The sequence below is a fragment of the Trachemys scripta genome, chromosome 1 (genome assembly GCF_013100865.1).
Source record: "Trachemys scripta elegans isolate TJP31775 chromosome 1, CAS_Tse_1.0, whole genome shotgun sequence".
Classification (NCBI taxonomy): domain Eukaryota; kingdom Metazoa; phylum Chordata; order Testudines; family Emydidae; genus Trachemys; species Trachemys scripta.
Window position 1 is genome coordinate 184,129,495 of NC_048298.1, and position 22,236 is coordinate 184,151,730.

The 22,236-nt window shown below is 42.0% G+C and overlaps 2 protein-coding genes across 3 annotated transcripts in view; one reads left to right on the forward strand and one right to left on the reverse strand.

Moving 5' to 3' along the window:
- Positions 1–5,857: 5,857 nt before the first annotated feature.
- Positions 5,858–15,186, forward strand: SOD1 (superoxide dismutase 1). Its single transcript, XM_034793637.1, has 5 exons — positions 5,858–6,028; positions 8,973–9,066; positions 9,815–9,884; positions 12,759–12,876; positions 14,866–15,186. The coding sequence occupies exons 1-5, from the start codon at positions 5,954–5,956 to the stop codon at positions 14,974–14,976; spliced, it is 468 nt and encodes a 155-aa protein (XP_034649528.1). The 5' UTR covers positions 5,858–5,953; the 3' UTR covers positions 14,977–15,186.
- Positions 15,187–15,329: 143 nt separating this feature from the next.
- Positions 15,330–22,236, reverse strand: part of SCAF4 (SR-related CTD associated factor 4) — a 76,235-nt gene continuing 69,328 nt past the window's right edge. For both annotated transcript variants that reach the window (XM_034793624.1, XM_034793615.1), the window contains exon 20: positions 15,330–19,999. In XM_034793624.1, the coding sequence (XP_034649515.1) occupies positions 19,164–19,999 (836 nt within the window). In that variant the 3' untranslated portion in view covers positions 15,330–19,163. The remainder of the gene's footprint in view (positions 20,000–22,236) is intronic.

Genomic DNA, 22,236 nt, shown 5'->3' on the forward strand with positions numbered 1-22,236 from the left:
CAATGATAACTGGACTTAAACACAGCTGTGAAAGTTTGCCCTTCCCTGGTTCCTCCTTTCCCAGCAAGCATCTTTGTGCGTTTGTGTGTGCTGTTTTTTGTGCAATAAAAGCAAAGTTTTCAAACGGTAACTCAACTTTATTTGTTTTCTACAAATTGAGATTGCAGGCACTATCAATACACGCACAGGCATTTTAATCATTTGCTTACTGGAATATAAGGCCCCAAATGTCACCATTGCTTCCTAGGAAAACTACATGTAATGTAACATTGCAGCACCAATCACAGAGATATGCATTACTGGTTCTCATTTTCAAAGTGTTGCCTCAAAGCTTCCCTGATTCAAATTGCTCCCCTCTGGGATCCTCTGATAGCCCAGGTATCTGGCTGCTATCAAAATCAGCAGCCAAGCGGTCTGCCTCAGCACTCCACCCCCAAGCAAACCTTTCACCTTTAGCTCCACACAGATTATGCAATGTACAGCACGCAGCTATAACCATGGGAACATTATCTTCATTAATGTCTAACCTGCCATAAAGTCATCGCCAGCAAGCCTTTAATCTGCCAAATCCACATTCAACTGTCATCTGGCACCTACTCAGCCTGTTGTTGAACCGCTCCTTACTGCTGTCCAGGTGTCCCGTGTAAGGTTTCTTGAGCCACTGCTTCAAGGAGTATGTTGGGTCTCCCAGGATCACTGTGGGCATTTCAACATTCCCCACTGTAATCTTCTGGTTTGGAAAGAAAGTCCCCGATTGTAGCTTTCTGTGCAGGCCAGTATTCCTGAAGATGCATGCGACATGCACCTTCCCAGACCACCCGGCATTGATGTCAGTGAAATGCCCACAGGGATCCACAAGTGCTTGCAACACCATGGAGAAGTACCCCTTCCTATTGATGTACTCAGTTGCAAGGTGCTCCATCTGGTGCCAAAATTGCAATATGCGTGCCATCTATTGCCCCTCCACAGTTAGGGAAACCCATTTGTGCAAAACGGTCTATTATTTCATGCACATTTTCCAGAGTCATGGTCCTTCATAGCAGGATTGATTTATTGCCCTGCACACTTGCATTAACGCAGCCCCATCAGTCGACTTCCCTACTCCAAATTGATTCATGACCGAACAGTAGCAGTCTGGAGTCACCAGCTTCCACATAGCTATTGCCACATGCTTTTCTACTGATAAGGCAGCTGTCATTATGGTGTCCTTACGCTGTAGTGCTTGGGCGAGCTCCGCACACAGTTCCAGGAAGGTGACGTTCCACATCCGAAAGTTCTTTAGCCACTGCTTGTCATCCCACACCTGCATGATGATATGATCCCACCATTCAGTATTTGTTTTCCGAGCCCAAAAGTGATGGTCTACCGTATGCAGCTGTTCTGTGAATGCCAAAAGCAATCTAAAGTTGCTCCTATCCATATCACGCAGAACGTTGGGCACCTGCGAGTCTTCTTCAGTTAGGAACTTCATGATAAACTGCATTGCCCTCCGCGATGTCTTCATTGCAGTTAACAGAGTATAGAAGAGCAGTGCAGGATACATCCCTTCTCACAAAGATTCCAGGCGCACAGCAAAGAAGGGCCATTGCAAAAATGCTGCAAAAGAAAGCCGGAAGTCCATGGAGTATTGAGACAAAAAGCAATGCATCACGGGACATTGAGCCCAGTCCCAGGATGCGCCGTGATCTACTCTGCCTTCTCACAACACCTAGTGACAGAAGATGTCAAGCTAGACTGTGGGATAGATACCCACAATGCATTGCTCACACTGTTGATGATGGTGCTCCCAATGTGTGCTCTGCTGACAGAGGGAGCGAGTGTGAACATGAGATTCCCATTTTTATTATGTCGACTTTTGGATGTCGACATTACTTTTGTCAACAAAACTTGGTAGTGTAGACATGGCCTTACAAATCTTTGAAAACAACAACAATCCTGAGGCTGAGATAGACTTCGCCTGGTCTGATCTCAATCTTGCCATCCTTTCAGGCTGGCCAGAGTCTGTTCTGCCCACTCTCTCCAGCATAAACAATGAGGAGTCCTTGTGGCACCTTAGAGACTAACAAATTTATTTGGGCATAAGCTTTCGTGGGCTAGAACCCACTTCATCAGATTCATGGAGTGGAAAATACAGTAGGCAGGTATAAATATACAGCACATGAAAAGATGGGAGTTGCCTTACCAAGTGGGGGGGTCAGTGCTAATGAGCCCAATTCAATCATGGTGGATGTGACCTATTCCCAATAGTTGACAAGAAGGTGTGAGTATCAACAGAGGGAAAATTTATTTTTTGTAGTGATCCATCCACTCCCATACTTTATTCAGGCCTAATTTAATGGTGTCAAGTTTGCAAATTAATTCCAGTTCTGCAGTTTCTCGTCGAAGTCTGTTTTTGAAGTTTTTTTGTTGAAGAATGGCCACTTTTAAGTCTGTTATTGAGTCTCCAGGGAGATTGAAGTGCTCTCCTACTGGTTTTTGAATGTTACAATTCTTGATGTCTGATTTGTGTCCATTTATTCTTTTGCGTAGAGACTGCCCAGTTTGGCCAATGTACATGGCAGAGAGGCATTGCTGGTACATGATGGCATATATCACATTGGTAGATGTGCAGGTGAACGAGCCCCTGATAGTGTGGCTGATGTGGTTAGGTCCTATGATTGTGTCCCTTGAATAGATATGCGGACAGAGTTGGCAACGTGGTTTGTTGCAGGGATTGGTTCCTGGGTTAGTGTTTCTGTTGTGTGGTGTGTAATTGCTGATGAGTATTTGCTTCAGGTTGGGGGGCTGTTTGTAAGTAAGGATTGGCCTGTTTCCTGCATGTTTCTCTTACATGTGGCAATGGTTGACCCTCTGCACAGAGCTAACCCAGCTCTTATGTACAGCCTCTGTCTCTGGTCCATGTGCTTCAGCAGAGCTGGGAAGCCCCCATCTCTCCTTTGTCACATTTGCCTCACCTGTGGGCCCCTGTGTAGTAATAACATTATTTCATGGCTGGCTGGTCCAGCAGTTGGGAAACAAAATCAGAATAACTAGCCTTAGATTGTGGTATTGATGGCTTATCAATGAATTAGAAAATGCCTTTCATGGGCAGGGCAATTGTCTGGAGTGCAGTACAAGGCTGCCCTCAGGCAAGCTTAAACGTTTTCAACTCATAATGCAAAATGAAAATCATAATTAGATACAGATATATCCCACTCTGTCACAGAGTCATTTAAAGGTGGCCTTCAAAGAGAAAAAACAAACAGGCTTCTAGGCTCATGATGTAGAAATGTTTGTAAAATGAAGCAGAAACGAGGGGTTCAACTTGTTTTTAACAGTAGACATTCAGGTCTTGTCTACCCTGGAAGATTTTATGGCAGCATGAAATTGTGACATTATAAAACACAAGGGACTGAAAGCTGAGGTTGAGTGAGGAAGGCATTTTTAATCAGACTGTTTTAAACTCTGTGTTTTTTTATTTGTTCTTGTTCACGTGCATTTACCTATGTGTAAGAGGGTGTGAGATAAAGGACCCAGGGCCGGCTCCAGGCACCAGCCCAGCAAGCAGGTGCTTGGGGCGGCACGTCCAGCTCTTCGGCGGCAATTCGGCAGCGGGTCCCTCACTCCCTCTCGGAGCGAAGGACCAGCCGCCAAATTGCCGCCGAAGACTGAAGCGGAGGTGGTAGAGCCGAAGTGCCAAAGATCGCAATCGTGGCTCTTTTTTTTTTTTTTTTTTTGCTGCTTGGGGCGGCAAAAACCCTGGAGCCAGCCCTGAAAGGACCTCTTGTTAAATCAGTACCCCATGTCACATTAAAAGCCCATGAGGTATCTGAGTTCTGCAAGGCAAGGCCATAGGCTGTAAAAGAAGCACTTGACAAGCAACTGAACAAGCTCCAAAATGACTGGCAAGTTCCAGTGTTTTGTGTTGCTAAATATAATGGTTCTTTGACTGTATGCTCATTATAAAACACTATTAATTCAGTATTAGAATGGTAACAGTCAGTATCTATTACCTTTCTGGTAAGAAATATTTGGAAAAATGGTAGTATGAAATCCTGGCCCCCTTCTAGTCAGTGGCAGTTATGCCACTGAATTCTATGGGTAAAATCCTGGCCCCAGTGTATTGTATACCTACATTGCATTAGTGTAAATCAGGTCTCTCAACCAGGGGTCCGGGGCCTCCTGTGGGGCCAGAAGCAGGTTTCAGAGGGTCTGCTAAAATAAACCAGAAATCAGGGCCAGTGTTAGACTCGCTGGGGCCCAGGACAGAAAACCAAAGCCTAAGCCCCACCGCTTAGGGTTAAAGCTAAAGCCTGAGCAACTTAGCTTTGCAGGGCCACCTGTGGCACTGGGCCCCACGCCATTGCCTTGCTTGTTACCCCCTAATGCCAGCCCTGGCTTTTAATCTACTGGATATGGAGAAAAATAGTTGTTGTGGCACAGGTAGACCAGGGAATTTTTATATCATGTTGGGGGGCCTCAGAAAGAGAGAGGTTGAGAACCTCTGGTGTAAATGACTACAGAAAGCGCAGGGCAAGGGAGAATCAGATCATTTCAGTGCTGTTCACACCAGGCTACTGTGCAGTGGCAAGTGCCTTTGCATTCTGATGGTGTTTGTAAACCCCTTTCTCTACATTTCACGATTTCTGCCTGGATGTAGCCAGACGACTTTCTATGCTCTTCAACGTCTCCTGTGAGATTGAGTGCACACTTATCACCCTAAATGCTTGCTGACATGGGACTGTAGGACCAGACCCTGTTTTCCCTGTCCTTTGTCATCTTCAGGACTTACTTGCTACCCCTCATCCAATACAATGCCTTTCTTTTTTTCAAAACTCAAGGAAACTTAAGCTGGTTTGCCTCCCTCCTAAGTTGGCTGGATCACATCCTCTCTGTCCCATTTCTCTTTGACAATTTTAAGGAGATAAGAGATTTTCAAAATAATATGAGCATGATTTTACATCTCGTGTATTTATGGTGAAACTGATATGGTTGAGGGTTGCTTTGACTGAGATGGAATGAAGGGACAAAAAGGTTCTATGAGAGTTGGAGATATGTGTCAGCTGGGTTATTAGCAAGCAGATGAGCCTAGAAGCTGGATGAGATGTGCCCAGCTAAGAACAATAATAAAATCCATCTCCAACTAGGAGTAGATGGGCCTAACTAGCTGCTGTCTGACTAAGAGATTCAAATTGTGAAAGTATCACCAAACAGAGTTCTTGTTTTATCCTAATCTAAATGGGATAATTGCAATTTAGGCCCATCTCCACAGGCTGAGGGGGTGGAAGAATGCAAGTGTAGTGATGAGGTGATTTTTTTTTATAAAAGACCCTGTAATCAAGCTCATAACCTTTTTTATGTAACAAGCCCTGAGGCTCTGCCATTCTCTTTGCTGACCCTTCAGAAAGCTCAGCTTGCTGTGTGCAACAGGTTCCAGCCATTTGTAACTTTGTAGGATCACAGCCCTGGACCCAGCCAAACGTAGCTAAGAAAAAGAACTGCCTCCTCCCCAAGGGCAGAAGGGACTGAGGGACACACACTAAGGTAAGTGAGAATCTAGCCATTGATCTCCCTGGGCGCAGGATGGAGGCTGGACTATGCAGAGGTACATGCCCCGTTAGCCCTGTCTCCACACTGGCCTCTTCCGCTCCTTCTGTCCTGGCCCCAGCGTTTCCCTGCTCCCTTCACCTGGAACGGTGGGAGCAGAGTGATTAAGAATGGGGAGGGCGACAGTGCTCCTGCTCCCGCTCCCGCTTGGTGGGTTCGGGCGGCGGATTCGGTCGCCTGGATTGGTTGAGCCTCTCCCGAGGCGGCGCAGGCGACCGTTATGATTGGCTACGCGGCGGCGGGGCTGCTATAAGAGGCGCGGCAGGAGTTAGAGAGAGGACTCAGGCGTTGGTGAGAGGTCGGTGTGGTGCTGGTCTTTTGTGTCTGGCGCGTGGTAGGTTGCGGCGCGCGACTGAGCAGCGGGATCATGGCGCCGGTGAAGGCCGTGTGTGTGCTGAAGGGAGAGAGCCCCGTGACGGGCGTCATCAACTTCGAGCAGCAGGTCAGGCCGGGGGGGGGGGGGTCCGCGGCTTGTGGCGGGCTTGCGTAATCGCCAGGGGGAAGGGTGGGGGGTGCCGCGGGGCGTGCCGCGGGGCGGGGGCAGCTGGGGGTCGGCGGGGCTCTGTGGGGCGGGTGGGAAGTGCTGAGTCACTGCGGGCGGGGCGAGCCGCGCTGGCTGTGTGGGGCCGGGGCTGCGCTGCGGGTTTAAGAGGCTGCCCGGGGTTACTCGGGTGCGTGGAGGCCGGAAGGCAGAACAAGCGGTGCCGCCGCTGTCCTGGTGGAGAGCGGGGCGCCGCCCCACAACCAGCCGCTGCCCGTCCCCGGGTAACCGCAGCCCGCGGGGCAGACACCCTGGAAAGCAGCGGCTACAAAGAGACGTGCGCGGTCAGTGGACACGCGCCGGCTCCCGGTGTGGCTGGGCTGCGAGCGGCGCTGTGGAAAGGTGGTTCCAAAGTACGAGCTCTTCCCGTTCCTTTAATGGCTCCAGAGACTTGGATCTGAAAACGGGCTCCGATAAGCGTTGCTGCTGCCTGTGGCGTAGGGATGGAAGCTGAACGTCCCCCTACATAGCGAACCATGGTACGGCTTGAGATGGCTTTCAAGAGCCAGTCTCCAGCCACTTGGGATCAGTGGGGACAGAGCCGCACTAGAGAATTGACCCGTTTGTGACTGAACTGGCTAAAGTGCAAGTGCTTCAGTGTCTCTACTGGCTCTACTAACTAGGTTCAAGTTCTGCCCATGTTCTCAGTAGCACTTGCATAGGGGGGAGGGATAGCTCAGTGGTTTGGGGGGAGGGATAGCTCAGTGGTTTGAGCATTGGCCTGCTAAACCCAGGGTTGTGAGTTCAATCCTTGAGGGGGCCACTTGGGGATCTGGGGCAAAATCAGTACTTGGTCCTGCTAGTGAAGGCAGGGGGCTGGACTTGATGACCTTTCAAGGTCCCTTCCGGTTCTAGGAGATAGGATATCTCCATTTATTTATAATTTATTTATAAATCTAGGTTGCTGTAGGCTCTGTGCATTCTGGGAGACTTAGCAAAGCCACCAGTGCATAGGGGACATTATAAGTAGGACTGACTGAATCATTTCAGTTTGTCTGCATCCATATTTGTGACAAAACAGCAGTTGAACTTAAGCTTTGAGTTACTAAACCTGTTGAAAGGCTGTCATCTTAACTAGTTATTACACCAGTTGTAGACCTGCCTACTGTGCCCACATTACAGCACGGCTGCACTGTGACATGGGCAGTGCAGGACATGCTTTATCATTGGGGGAGAGCTCAGCTTTAATAATAATAATAAATAAATTAAAAAAAGCTACCACCCCTCATTCGGGGAGGTTTATCACCCGGAGCTGTCTATACTGGCGCTTTTCAGCACTAAAACATGTCACTTGAGGTGGGGGGTGTTTTTTCACACCCCCCCCCCCCCCATGACTATAGTTTTAGTGCTGAAAGTGACAGTATAGACAAAGCCATAGAGCCACTCTGGATGTGAAGTGTCTTATGGGCTGAACTATGCAATAGTATGGAAAGCTGGGAACAAGTTTGCTTTGAGTGTTCTCTGCGGTTGGGCACTGGCACCCCCTCTCCTGTATCTGTGCTGGCATGATGCCGTTGATTTCAGTTGGCACCGATGTAAATGAGGAGAGGAGCAGCCATGCCACCTCACTGAGCCAGTGTTGCTCTGAGATCATCTTGGCCACCCCTCCGCGCAACCAGTACTTGACAAGACTTGTGTGCTAGTGTTCCTTACTTGAAGAGGGCATGTATCCATAAATGTTACTCAAATAGTAATGTGCATAACAATGATTCCTGGTAAACGGGGCCACTTAAAATAGTGCATGCAAAATGTAGTTTCATAACTGACATATTAAACTAAAGAGACAAGGCAGGTGAGGTAATAGCTTTCATTGGCCTAACAGGAGTTGTCAAGAGACACTTTTGAGCCACGCAGCTCTTCTGCAGGTCTGGGAAGAGTGACAGCAAAATGCAAGGTGGAACAGCTTGATTAGCATAAATAGTGAGCACCTATTGTAAGGGACCATTCAAGGTAGAGTGGCCTGTTAATGCCTGTGCAATTATAGGATAAAAGGGGGTGAGGTGCTTATCTGGTGTGTCTGATCAGTCCATGATTTTTAGTGTCTAGCAAAGTAATGTTTTTAAACTCCCAGGCTCATCTTTTTGAAAGTGTTGTGTAGGTTTAAAGCAGTTAAGCAGTATTCAGTACCGTGAAAAACCTTTCTTGGACAGCATACTGCTTGAACTCTTGTCTTCAATCATAATGATCAAAAGTAGCACCTGCAGGAGCCTAAAATCTTCTGCAGATAGAAATTACTAAACTGCCTATCTAAGAGGGCTGAAAACAGAGATGATGATCCAGAGGTTACAATATCCTTTACATAAGTTTCCAGAATAAACTGAAGCTAATTAAAACTACTTCCAGGCTAAACATATAAAGGAAAATCACTGTATTTATACTGCAGAGTTTAAAAACACCTTAAAGCATGAAAATAAGGTAAAGTGTATACATTTCCTTGAAAAGGCAAATACCTCTTGACAAGGGTCTTAAAATATGGATGCCAACAAGATAACTTTCTTGAACAGTGATTGTGCTGTGGGATTATAATATAGAAACAAATTCTACTTTATAAATAAAGCAGTCAGGTCAAAAGACTGCTTTGTATCTTCATTTGAGGCTTGAATCAATAAGGCTTAGCACCTGTATTGCTGGATGGACGGACTATATTTCATGATAGTTGTTCATAACTACTGCATCAGTTGTTCACAAGTACAAAGTGCTGTACAAACTATGGGACTGCAAGGTGTATTCTCTTCATTGATTAGCAAGCCTCAGTTACAGCTTATCTGCTGCCTTAAAACTCTAAAAGTCCAACTAATTGTTGTTATAGACTAACAAAGAAATAACTCTTTTTTTCCATTTGAAGGATAATGGACCAGTAATGCTTTCAGGAAGGATTACAGGTTTGACTGAAGGAAAACATGGCTTCCATGTCCATGAATTTGGAGACAACACAAATGGTAGGGTTCTTGTCTGGGCTTTCTTGCTATAGTTAAACTGCATTCTGACACATTTAAGTTTATGGCACTTGACATGATTGTCCTTAATATCATGTCTTGTGGGCCTATAAAACTACTGTAGTGATACTCATACTGGAATCAAACTCCAGTGTAAATTCAGTTTCTGTGTACTGAAATAAAAGGAAAGCAATATAAAATGGTCTGTCTGCTAGTTGTTGATAGCAGTATCTCACTTTAAGAAACTGATGGTATATGACCACTGCATCTGAGCTACCAGTATTCTAACACAGTAGTTTTAAATCTGAAAGCAAATAGGCAATGGAATGGAACGTGAGGTCAGCTAGCTCAAATTCGAATGTTTATCTGGTCTGTGCCCACAACTGGGTGGATAGACTTTCAAAGTATCATTTTCGGCTGAAGCAAGGATTGACTCACTGGAGATTTAACCTTCTATATCTATGTAGGTCAATCTGAGGAAGCTTGTCCTGACCATACTCTTGAGATACCATGGATAAAGCACTCTGGAAGTTCTTGATTCACCTCTTGTGAATAAACTGTAGTGGGTGTTCAGGGCAATAGTCATTCCACCATATTTGAGTGGAAAGTATCACATCATTCTTACAGGAAATGGTTACTGAGTTGTATTAAACTTGTATAAGACATCTTGCTGGGGAAATAGGTAAACTTATGCATCAGAAAGACTCTCTGTTCTGCATTAACTTTTACTGAAGACTGTAACTTGTTACAGGATGTACCAGTGCAGGTGCTCACTTCAACCCTAATGGCAAAAACCATGGTGGACCACAGGATAAAGAGAGGTGAGCATCAGTATTTAACTTCTTGCATTCTATGGATCTCTACTAGAGATAAGCTGGTCTTAACACCAGTTGCTCCATCACCAACTGTCCCCCTGAAACTAGTGTAAAGTTCACCCTATGTCATTGGCCTTCCTCAGTCTTCAGCCACTGCAGTCCATTGGCGATTCAGAACTGCAATATCTGGCTCCACCTCCCCATAGTGCCTGTTATAGGAGCTGGGAGATGCCCTCTGCCCCTAGTAAACAGGAGGGAGAAACTGTTTGTGAGGAGTGGAGCAGACTGCAGTCTTAAGCTATATGTGCAGTGGAACTGCACAGTAGGGGAGTGGGGAACCATGAATGGGAGTGTCTGGGGAGAGGGGTATTAGGAGGATACTGGTGAAGGTGGCATAATGGGGACTAAGGGGGCTCACCTACAGGAATAGAAATCTTTGACAGCTGTCAGGGTTGACCACACAATTATATGGATGTTTCGCACTGGTACAAATTTGCTGAGGGCTATATCCCATGTCAATCAATTTAAGTATTACTGTGTATAGCCACAAGGTGCACTTGAACTAGCTGATACCAATCTCTAGTTTAGAAAAGGCCTTAAGTGAACTCCTATACCATTCTGAAAAGCACATCAATATGTGAAGTGGGAATTGCTGTTTAGTTATGGGCCATAAAAGTTAAGGATCAGTGTAGAGGCTTGATAGCTCTGTGTACCTAACACTACCACGCTGAGCCAGGTTTTGTTCCTTAGAAATTCCAGAGGCCCAATTTTGTTGTCCTGTATGATGCCCTTATGAATAATTGACAAATGACAGTGTGTCTGGTACTTGAGAGGACCACCCTCTCATCAGAACTGGCACTGTGGAGTTGAGAACAGAATTGCATCTAGATCTGTTATAATGGTGGCAAGTGGAGTGAGGCCAAAAACGTGAAGGAGTTAGGCTAGTGTAAACATTCACAAAAGTGACTCGACTACAGCACTGTAGCAGGTGTTGTAAGCATCTAATTCAATAAATATTTATTTGTATATGATGGAACTGAATGTGCACTTTTTTGTGCAGTTAATCCTATTGATCAAATACTTCTAGGGTTTATAGTAAATGTGGTCACTCATTCCAAATGTTTCAACATAACTTCTAGGAGTGTCCCAAATCAACTTCTAGCAAAGTTAGCCACACCATAAGCATGGCTATAATTGTCAGACTAGCCAAGCTATTTTTCATTTGACTCCACTTCTGCATTAGAGCAGAGCTTTTACCAACCCTTTAAAATTTCTGCCATAGTTCTAGCAGATGTGGGTGTGATTAACTTCAGCATTTAGGTGTTGGCTGTAGTGGCCTGCATAAACTTTTATTGCTTATGTAGTCAGTTTTGTAAGCATCTTTGGAAAAGATTACAAAATAGGAGTCTGGAAAACTAGACTTCTGAGCCTTCACTGTTTTAATAATAATAATAATAAAAAAGAATCTTCAGTATCAAGTTAAAGACCGTTTAAAAACCTTCTAGATAGTCCCTCCCCTCCCCCCACCAAACGGCATAGCAATTTTAAAGGAAAATTGTATGCCTCAACTAAAACTCTAGAAGATTCAGCAAAAAATATTTGCGGGGGGAGACTATTGACCTAAGCATCTTCTCTTTAAAAGCTTCTGGTATTGGCTGCTGTTAGTCTAGTCTGGTATTTTGATTACTAGTCAGAATAGTGATATTCATCTGTCTCCAAATTATATCTCAAGATGGACTTCTAGATTTTCCAATTTCTGGGTAACTAGAGCAAGCACAAAGTCTTAGTGTCTTGCCTATAGTTTATTTTGCAATTCATAAAATACAGATGTCAGAAAAGAAATAGTACAGGCAATGATGCTAGTACAAGCAAAATACAGCCAAACACTAACAATCTCAAATTGATATTTGGACATGGTGAGTTTATGTACATTCCTAATTTAAATTGTACACCAAGGATATTCCACTTTTTTTTCCCCTCTGGAAATCCTAATTCTTCTGGAAAATCCTGGACTTTAAAGAACAAACAAATCTAACCTGTTCTTCTCCTCTCCCCTCCCCCCCGCTTATGGATGCATGTCCTAATTTATTGAGAATCAGATAATGGGGAAACACATGCTAGGGAGAATGTTCCACAGTAGGCCAGAGCCCTGGAAAATGCCAGATAAGGTCACTTCTCATAAGAATAGAATAGGAAAAAATGGTCACTGATTTTTATATTCCAGATCATTTGAGGTACCTAATTTTTTCCTCTCAACTGGCAGCTTGCTTTGATTCAAATAGCTGTTGACAGCAAGTATTGTGGTACTGCATCAAACACTTTAAAAGTGTGGCTACTTGTGCCCTTGTCAGTAAGACTCAGACACTAGAAATGTAAGCCAGCTTAGAGTTCTGCCTACTTGAGATGAATAACTTTAAGTGGAAAATGTTAGTATGGTAAATAGGGGCAGATCAACTTTACCAGCTGGTGAGTTTTGATGCATTTTGCAAAGATTTTTGTAGGCTGGACTACCATCTATCCTGGTTAAGCCATGTTTGTTTGTTTCAACATCTGCATGTTCATTTCCAGGCAGAGCTCTGGAGACCACAAAGCATAGCTAGTGTTTTGAAGTCAAACTGAACAGTTTCTCTGCCAACATTTTGGCAGATCTCCCTTATCCTTAAATATCTGATTCTTTTAAATATTGTGAGGACTTAAGTTGGAGAAGATGGGGTTAGGTGGCATGCTTTACTCATTCTTTCAGTTCAAAACCTAGTACAAATGACGACTCAACTTTTGTAGTAAACAAGAAACCAGGAATCTAACACCATGTCAGTCACTACATGGAAAAACTAATACTTAATGTCTCAAGACTCAAACAATTATTTCTGTGCATTCTAGGCATGTTGGAGATCTTGGCAATGTGATTGCTAATAAAGACGGTGTGGCAGAAGTGTCAATTAAAGATTCTTTAATTTCTCTTACGGGACCATTGTCTATTATTGGACGCACCATGGTGGTAAGTATCAGCTGACTAGTATCTGTACTAAAGTCTTGTTGTGAGACTGAAATTTGGTACATGCCCCCATATTACAGAATCTACCATTCTTTGACTGAAAAATCTGAACCAAATAAGCTGAATCAGTGACCATTTGTAAATGGACCCTGTAATATTAACTGAACAGCACTATTAATCTAAATTGGGTGTCTAAGGACAAGCTAAATGTCAACACTAGCATTTCTGGATATCATTAACTAATTCTTCAATTCAAACAACTTTTTGGGGTTTCAGAATATCTTTATAGATTACTACTGCAACAATTCTGGTTTTGCCAGCATGAATATGTGGTGCCCTAAAAACAGGGACAGTGTCATGACTTCAGACTGCAGGTTATTGTATTTGTTTAATGAAGTTCCCTGAAGCTTTGCAGAATTTGTGTGAACGCACCTGCTAATAACCAGCATCCATAGCTGTGTACAAGTCATGCTGAAGGATGACTTCTCAGCCTCGAACTTAAGCTGATCTGCATTATTGACTTTAAAACATGTGCAGTAGTTCTCTTGCATGAACTGTAGTTCAAAAACTTGAAGCCTCATTTAAAATGAGACATGGCAAACTTGATGTATGAGTTGCATAATGAAGGCTTGTGTGTGAGAGGGGAGAAGAGACCAGTTTCAAGGTGGAAGGTTAAAATCTACTTGCACTTCAAAGGACTGGAAAATTGTGATTCTTCTTAAAGGAAGAGGTGGGAAGATGCTGAACATGTTGGAGCTCTTGAACTACATATTTGTAGTCCTTCCCTGATTTCTGATGTCACCTAAAAGATTTCATGATGAATTGGTGTCACTTGTCACACAGACTACTCCAACTACTTGATTTCTGCAAGTGGTGTCTTCCTGGCTGGGCGATGGCTTCTGGCAGGCTAGATTCTGAAGCTCACTCCCTTCTTCACTTAATTTTTGCTTCTTTCCAACTCTCCTCTGCCAAGTCTCATTCAGTAGGTGAGATACTAAAAAAAGTTGGCTAGAAGAAACTGTGGATCTGGTCTCTGCATTGCTTCCTCTAGTATTTAGGCATGGCTTTCACATAACTGGTTTGAGTACAGTAACCTCATTCAGTGAAGGATTTGACAAGAGGCACTCTAGCAACCAGGATCTAAAGAGTGACTTAATAGTGACACTGTTAACCTGTGTTAGCAGCTAACTTAATTAGTGCCATAACACTTTAGTTGGGTATTCAGTCACTCTGGATCTCTATTGTAGACTACTATAACTTAATGCAAAGTTCTTGTTCAGGAGATATACTGTGCAAGGTAACTGGTGTGATGCAGTTGCATCACTGGATTGTGAATGCACTGTAAAATCACCACTGTTGTATTGGCCTGCATCAGTGTTTGACCAAGCAGAGAAATGACTTGTGCCATCCATTAGGTTTACAGCACAGGCACTAGCTATGAATGCTTTAACCTACTACTGGCTATTGAAATCTTCCCGTTGGCTTGGGTCCCTGTTGCAGGGATGCATTTAAATTTTAAATAGCTTAATACTCCCCTTTTGGGTAATGGTGCCAAGATATTAAGCCTAACTTTTTTCTAAATTTGGATTTTAACTTGATTGGAAATTCAGCTTGCAAATAAGTCTCAATTGGCCATAAGAGTAACTTCTATTTCTTAAGGAAATACTATTGACACTCATGCTGAGTACTTATGAGCAGTCAGGTGCACTTTAATATTCAGCACAGAATTATTTGAACCTTGCTCACTCTAATTAAACTCTTATCTGGAAGTGCTTAACTTCTAAGACACTGTTTCCAGCAACATGAGGGAAGTAGAAGTATCTTTCCTCTCACTTAATCTATAAAAACTAGATGACAAACTTGGCTTGCCTTGGTGATATGAACTAGAATTCAGAGGGAACCACTACCACTTAAGTTGCATGGCTAAAGGTTGAAATGGTAATATCTTGCCGTTTTAAATGGATTAAGAATTAACACTGCTTTTTTCTTTAGGTCCACGAGAAAGAAGATGACTTGGGTAAAGGGGACAATGATGAGAGTTTAAAAACTGGCAATGCTGGTGGTCGTCTGGCTTGTGGTGTTATTGGAATAGCTAAGATCTAAATACTGACTACTTAGAAGCACTTGAAGTGGAAATAAGTAGGCTATATAGCCATGTACATCTCCCTGAGAACATCAATATTTTGGCCTTGTTCTGGCAAAAGCTTTCTTTAATCTTACTGCTACTTTCAGTCTATGTATTGGCTAAAACAGTATAAAGATTGACTTAATTTTGTACAAGGTGTACTGCAATTAAAATGTTGATGGAAATATGTGGTTGTCTGTTAATGTTCTAAAGTCATCTCTGTATGAGTAAAACACTCCTAAAGATGGATAGGGTCAATATCAACATGCATGTATGTAGTGGCTTCCAGTTCCTAAACCCTCAAGAGGTGCAGAAGTTACTTAAGGCCTATGAGTGAGCACTGTAATACTAACTGTAAAACCTTCTTTAATGAAGGGACATAGTTATACACCAGGGTAACAGCTGCACTGGAAGTCATTCATTCAACCCTTAGCATCATTGATCATGTAAACAGGGTTCCCCATATGGATCCACTTCTCTAGTCCAGTCTGGAAGACCAGAACATTACATCTGAGTGAAATATCTGAAAACAAAACTGTTTATAGAATTGCTGCCCCTGCTGTTGAAAGGAGGTATTATTGAACCAAATGCTGAGCACACCTTTTTCATGCATAGCATTTTGACTATTCACTTGCAGCAATACTAAATGATTAAAACTGCCATACAACATGCTCAGTTCTGACTGGTTAAGGGTAAAACTTGTTCTTTATATATTATATGTAATTTCAGCAGAATCTTTTTTCTACAAGTTGTAGCTATACAGCATTTTGGAATGGGAGGGAAGTAAAACAAACCTAATACTATCAAAACACAGAGAAGGGCTTTAGTTTGCTACTTTAGTTACAGGGGTGGTGGTGAGAACAAGGGCAATCCTCTAGGCTGGAAGCCTTACCTGCTTATCAAACTGTAGTATTATGTGGCACTACTTGTCTTTTGGGTACAGATCCATAAGATACTGTTACTGCATTTGCCAAAACTGTATCATACCTCTTGAACTAATTAGGTTGACTAGCTGGAATGGCTTGAAGATAGTTCACCTATTACCAACCCAGCTGGCTTGGCCCAGGTCATGTTGGTGAAATGACCATGCACTTCTTAAGGGCACATCCATATGAAGTTAATGTAAGGCTTTTCTTCTCTAGGTAGTGTCAGACATAATATATACAGTATATTATAGTAACTAGGCATTTCCAGGGCCCAGTAATTCCTGGTATATACTACTATTTAACATGTTTATTTCTTTTCATAAGAACTTTAAAGATCTTGACATTCCTTCATATTTTGAATATATAAAATGTGAGCTGTGGAAGTAATTGGCAGCACTTCTAGCCACCTAGATTCCCATGTAACTAATTACAAATGGAATGGTTCTTTGAATAGCAATAAAACTGTAGAAAATGCATATGCTTTCATTCTTTAAAGGTGGCAAACAATCATGTACAGGTTCTAGGGAACTCTGTTATTCTACACATGACTTGTCTGACAGTAGTACTGATACTAGTGAGGGGATGTTTCAGGGTCTTAGCATTACTCAACCACAGGCAGCTGAACCTTTGAAATAAGGTGTGTACCAATACCACCATCATCTTCCCCCAACAACCCTTTCATTTAAAATCAACTTATTGGACAACATGTGCCTAAGTTTGATTTTACTTGAGTAGAGAAGACAGTTTGTCTAAATTATAAAATAATTGACATTGGCTTACCAAAAAGGTCAACTCTGTATTAGGCACTGTACTGTTGCAGATGTTCCATGGTAGCAGGGAAACTTGCACAGCATCATCCACTAGTTCCACTCACTACAGGTTAACCTTTTTATAGAATAACTGGCTCTTATACAACTGGGGCAGGTATCTACTTTCAAAACAAAATTTTCTTATACTATTAAGTATCAGATAGTATGACAGTTTTCTGCTATGATAAAAAAACTCAGGTGAAGTGACCAAATACAATAATATATATGGAAATGGGGCACTATCAAAATACTCCTTTCCAAAGTAATGACCCACACCAGTTACTTAAGTTCATGAAAAGGAAAAAAGTTCAGCACCTTCTCAGCAGTGCCTGGTTGCATTGATTTGAGTGCAACTCCTATTACAGGCATCCTAAGGGGAGACTTCAAAGGTTAACTGGACCGTTAAATATTAATGAAAGGCTAGCCTAAAATATGCACTATTTCACAATGTTACTGGCACACAATTAAACCATATTTACCCTTTAATGTTTAAAAGTTTGTATACAGGACACCATTAAGAAATGGCATTGCAAACAGTAAGTTGTTGACTGTTTGAAAATCTCATTTCTAAATAGAGATGGTGGAAGTGTAGGGTGACACTCATGTTACCTATAATATATAAATGGTTATTTCCATGTCTTGATAAAATGTATCCACTCAAAGACCTATAAGGAAGGGGGAGAATTGACAGTTAAGACCATTTTACACTTAGACAAATGTGTTCTTATATTAAAAAAAGGTTAGGTCCAGTGGCCTGCCATGGAACAAACATTAAGGATACACAAGTTTTAACACATGGAATTTGAGTTCACTGCAAGTATGTAAACAGTTTTTTTTTCTTTATTCTGCTATTGCAAGAACAAAAAATATATGTCCTCTTCCCCCCCATATCCTCCCCCTACTGTTACCTCCCTCCCAAAAAATCCCAGCTATGAAAAAGTATTGATGTAAGAAAGCAGCTGCCCTTCACTTAGGAAGAAAAATCAACTTTAAAATGCAGAGCACATCTACTCCCAGGGAAAAACATTTGAACATGGACAAGATTCACACAGTTTTTTTCCCCCACTACGTTTTATAGTACAACAGGATTCAGTTGAACCTCTGTGTAACATAAGCCTCATTTTCTTGTGCACAGGATAATGAAGGAGAAAGAGCTTCCAGATGTAGAATTCTTTGGGATTTGGTTCAGATTACTGTTGGCAGCCTCTAAATTGTTTGCAGCAGAAGGGCTATTAGAATTAGTACTTGCCCTTTTGTAGTTTATTTTACAAAAAAATAATTTGTCAGAGGGAGAAAACAGTTAAACTTACACAAATACAGGAATGTGTATTCTTCCATTAGTTTGATTATACCACCACATGGGCAAAAAGTTTAAGCCTACCTCTTGCTAGAGTACAGGAGATAGGCAATTTTAATATAAACAAACAATAGTAATTGGCTAGACTTGTGTGAAGGAACAGACAGCATTTTATAAAACCCTTGAATATCCCCACCACCACTTCCCATCCCCACTTAAAAAAAATAGGTTAGCATTTTAAATTGGTGATTTGGTGTCTCTGATTTCTCTCCCACCCCCCTTCCAAAAAGCATTAATGAATTACAAGTACAAAAGATGCTGAACTGGTGCTTCCCCAGCCCACCACACACAATCTTAATATAACATTACAAGCAGAGCAGACTTTCTGAAGTGGTCTGCTTTGTCAGTAAGTATTTTTAAAGGTTAATTAGGGCAACATTATAGAACCAATTGGAGAAAAAATAAAACCTTGATTGCATTGCAAACACTTAAACAATTACCTCTTCAAATAACATTTTAAAACCACTAACCTTTACCTAGTATGGTCAAGTAGATCATTAAAATGCAGCAATCTAAAAATCAAAATAACTATTACAAATAAAAATTTGCTTTTGTGAATAGCTACACAAACAGATGTATTTCTTTAACAATTATAAACAAAACAGTCTAATTTAGACTCCAGTACAGCATTAACAGTTCAAACTTTAAGATGTTGAACAATCCTTTTCCACTTCAGTGCAGTGTAGGAAGAATAGCACACGTTAAAGTTTGTTACGAAAATAGAGTTTATTAAAAACACATCCCTATTGTTTTGAGGAGCTTTCACCGTTACCTTTTCTTAAATTAAAAAAAAAAAAAATAGAAAGCACTTCTACTTCTGATTTGTAAACTTTTTAAAGTCAAAACTTTAAAAAAGTTACAGCAAAAATGGGTAATATTCATATCTTCAGTATTTTGTGTTATGTTGACACTATTTTAAATAGAAGGGAAGCAATCAAATTGCTTACAATTCCCCACAAACTACTGAGGGGCTGTGGTATAGCAGAAGCAAATATAATACAGCAATACTGTACAACTCTAAAGCTCTACACTCCATTAAATGTCACTGTCACGTTTTTGACAAATTCCAGTCTCTAGCGAGGAGCCTCTACAACTGAGCCGGTATCCTTTTCGGCTTGCTCAACAGATGAGGTAGCCTCAGATGTTAACTCTTCATCAGGTTTTACACCTGTAGGTTCAGACTCCCCTTTATTAAGTTCTGAAACAATGTCTGCATTTTCCACTTTGCCACTATGAGATTCATGGTTTTTGTCACCATCTGCCCTGTCTGTCAGCTCAGGTTTTTCCTTTCCTCGATTTTCTTCCTTGTCTCTACGAGACTCCCTATCTCTAGAATCTCTCTCTCTGTCTCGGTGTCCACTGGACCGTCTATTTCTCTCCTCCAAGTCTCTATGTCTATCACGTTCAGGGCTTCTTCTTCCCCATTCTCTCCTTTCGCGATTACCAAGTCGCTCATGATCTCTATCATCGTTGCGGTTACCATAGCGCTCACGCTCATTTTCTACCCGGTTTCCAAAAGACCTCCTTCCAAACCTTTCCTGGTCTCTATTAGGAGTGAATGTCTGCCTATCATTCCTAAACTGCCTTCCATCTCTATTATCTTCAGGCCCACCTGGTCCTCCAACTCCTGGTATCCCACCAGGCCTGACAAAGTGACCAGGTGGTGGAAAAGGGTTTTTCATTCCATGTGGTGGAGGCATTCCAAAGCTCCCTGGTCCTGGAGGTGGACCTCTGTGCAACATATGGGGAGGCATGTGCCGAGGTGGCATCAAGGGAAACCGTTGTAGATGAGGTGGTGGCATTCCTGGAGGTCGCTGGAGTGGTATTAAACCAGGCCGTGCACCAAGGAGGCCAGTAGATGGTGCCTGTAGCCCGATCACAGGAGCAGGTGGTGTAACCCCTTGAGTACCTGCAAACCAAAAAAAGTAAATCTGTTATAAAAAGACCATAACCTCAGAGTCTCTTATGGAAGTTACCCCCTTAAAGCTTATAAAAAACAGTAGGGTTAGGAAGGCTGGACAAATCAGAACTGCTTGCATACTATTTGAATTTTATTCACTCCTTGTAGTTTCAGTCTCATAAATACACATCTGCCATATACTAAACACTGTAAAAGAACACACCATTTTTTAAATAGAGATTGTGTCGATACATTTGCATAAAAATAGTTAATACTAAATAGTATTTTTGTTTTTCATAGTCTACCTTCAAAGCCTGGCAGCTGCTACTGTGCAGAAGACAGACTGAAGTGGGCTGTTTATCTCCACCTCCCTGCACTGCTCTGGCTACACCTCTAACTTCCTAGCAATTTATATTCCACATTTCACAACTGCTGCAGCACCTTCCCCACTATCCAGCCTGCAAAGTGTAGTTAAAGGAGCAGGAGAAAAGTTAAATTCACACCCAACTGAAAATAGCTAAGATTAGAATTTAGGCAGGAGGGAGAGAGTCGGAGTGAATGGGGGAGGGGCAGCAGGTGCAGAATAACTTCCTGAGACGGGGGTGTGGCCAGAACTAGGGACCTGGGCAGGTGGTGAGAGTAGCTACAACTCACTTTACTTTGTGGCTTTAAGGTGGCAACTGCCAGGTGTTGGCCAAATTTTAACCTTTAAATTATTTTATAGCAGTCTCGCTCAACTGTTTTTCATTCTTAAATCTGGGCTCTATTTGAATGCTGTGATCAGATATAAGGAAAAAGTATAAAACTTGAGAACACCCCACTAGAGCAGGCTCAATCCTGAGCTTCTTTACATCCATACCTGGGAGTCCAAAAAAGAGCAGACTGCAAGAACCGTCACAGCCAAGTATTTAAAACATGTACTGTGGGAGTTTTATCTTGCACACTTCCATTTGTTTACAGTTGATAACATGGCTGGCCCGTTATTTAGCTTTTATAGTGCACCTACAACCCCAGCCCTATGACTCATTTCAGTCACTGCTGTATTCTGCTCAGTGAGAAGCTGGTCTGAAAATACTTCTTTAAAGCTAGAAACTGATGTAGATATTTTACAAAAATGTTTTTACTTCAAGGGAAAGGAACCTCCAGGACTCAACTTTAATCAGAATATTGGCAGGATTTCATTCAGCATAACACATGTAAATTGATCTTAATCTGTCTCATTAATTATTTTGTTTTTAAACTTTTATCATGAAAATAATAGATTTTATTCATAAAAACAGTCACAGGAAAGTTAGACTAAGTGAACATAAAGCTAACAACGCAACTTATAGATGTTTTGAGGTTGCTCTTCCAGGGGAGACAAATAACCAGAAAAGTCATATATTACATTTTTAAATTACTTAAGAGTACCACTACAGAAGGCCTGAATTTTACAGCCACTGTTGTGAGCAGAGGGAAAAAGACATATCAAGTGATCTCTCCCGTTTCACATCCCTCAACTCCATTTCAGCTACAGTATCAACTCAATTCAGTGTGAATCTGACTATATTTAGTCCTCTCCCCCTGCCCCAGGTAAACATGACATGTTTAATGATCAGTAGTGTGTAATGCTTTCCCAAGAACAATCTCTCATCTCACAGTACCCACAGTCTTGTTTCCAGTTATGATAACTAAATTTAGATTAAATTCCTTGGAACTAGGGTCATCCATCTCTGACACCTAGCACTATGGTATCTTCCTTACTTATAGCATGGATATTAAAGGCTCTAGATAGCAAGAGTCTACTGCAGGAATGATAAAGAAGCTGGCCCATGGTACGGTCGTCCATCTTCTTGCCTTCCTCTCCAACCAGATACTTTAACTACAGAGTTTGATACTGTGACATTCTTGATAAAGAATCCACCAGTAAAAGCTAGCTTGAGTTGTGGTATTTTTGTCTCCCAAAGAAGGGTATTTTGATAACCTCTTCACCATATCATTCTTGTAATTGTGCCTATTATGATCTGGTTTATGAACAAACTAAGTTCATGAGACTCCATTTTGTCATTTTTGTACAATGCTCAGCACATAGTCAATACATGCTAATACAGATTTTATTCTTCTTAAATGTCAAAGAATGCCTCAGAGTCAAAGTAGGTAAGGTAATATCTTTTATTGGACCAACTTCTGTTGGTGGAAGGGACAAGCTTTTGAGTTTCACTAAGCTCTTCTTTGGGACCACTTAAAATGAAGTGCGCAATTCAGGG

Bases quoted from the DNA above. Each gene is read 5' to 3' on its own strand.
- SOD1 (XM_034793637.1), top strand. From the start codon at position 5,954: ATGGCGCCGGTGAAGGCCGTGTGTGTGCTGAAGGGAGAGAGCCCCGTG. The intron at 6,029-8,972 runs GTCAGGCCGGGG...TTCCATTTGAAG, and splicing joins TCATCAACTTCGAGCAGCAG to GATAATGGACCAGTAATGCT. The intron at 9,067-9,814 runs GTAGGGTTCTTG...AACTTGTTACAG, and splicing joins ATTTGGAGACAACACAAATG to GATGTACCAGTGCAGGTGCT.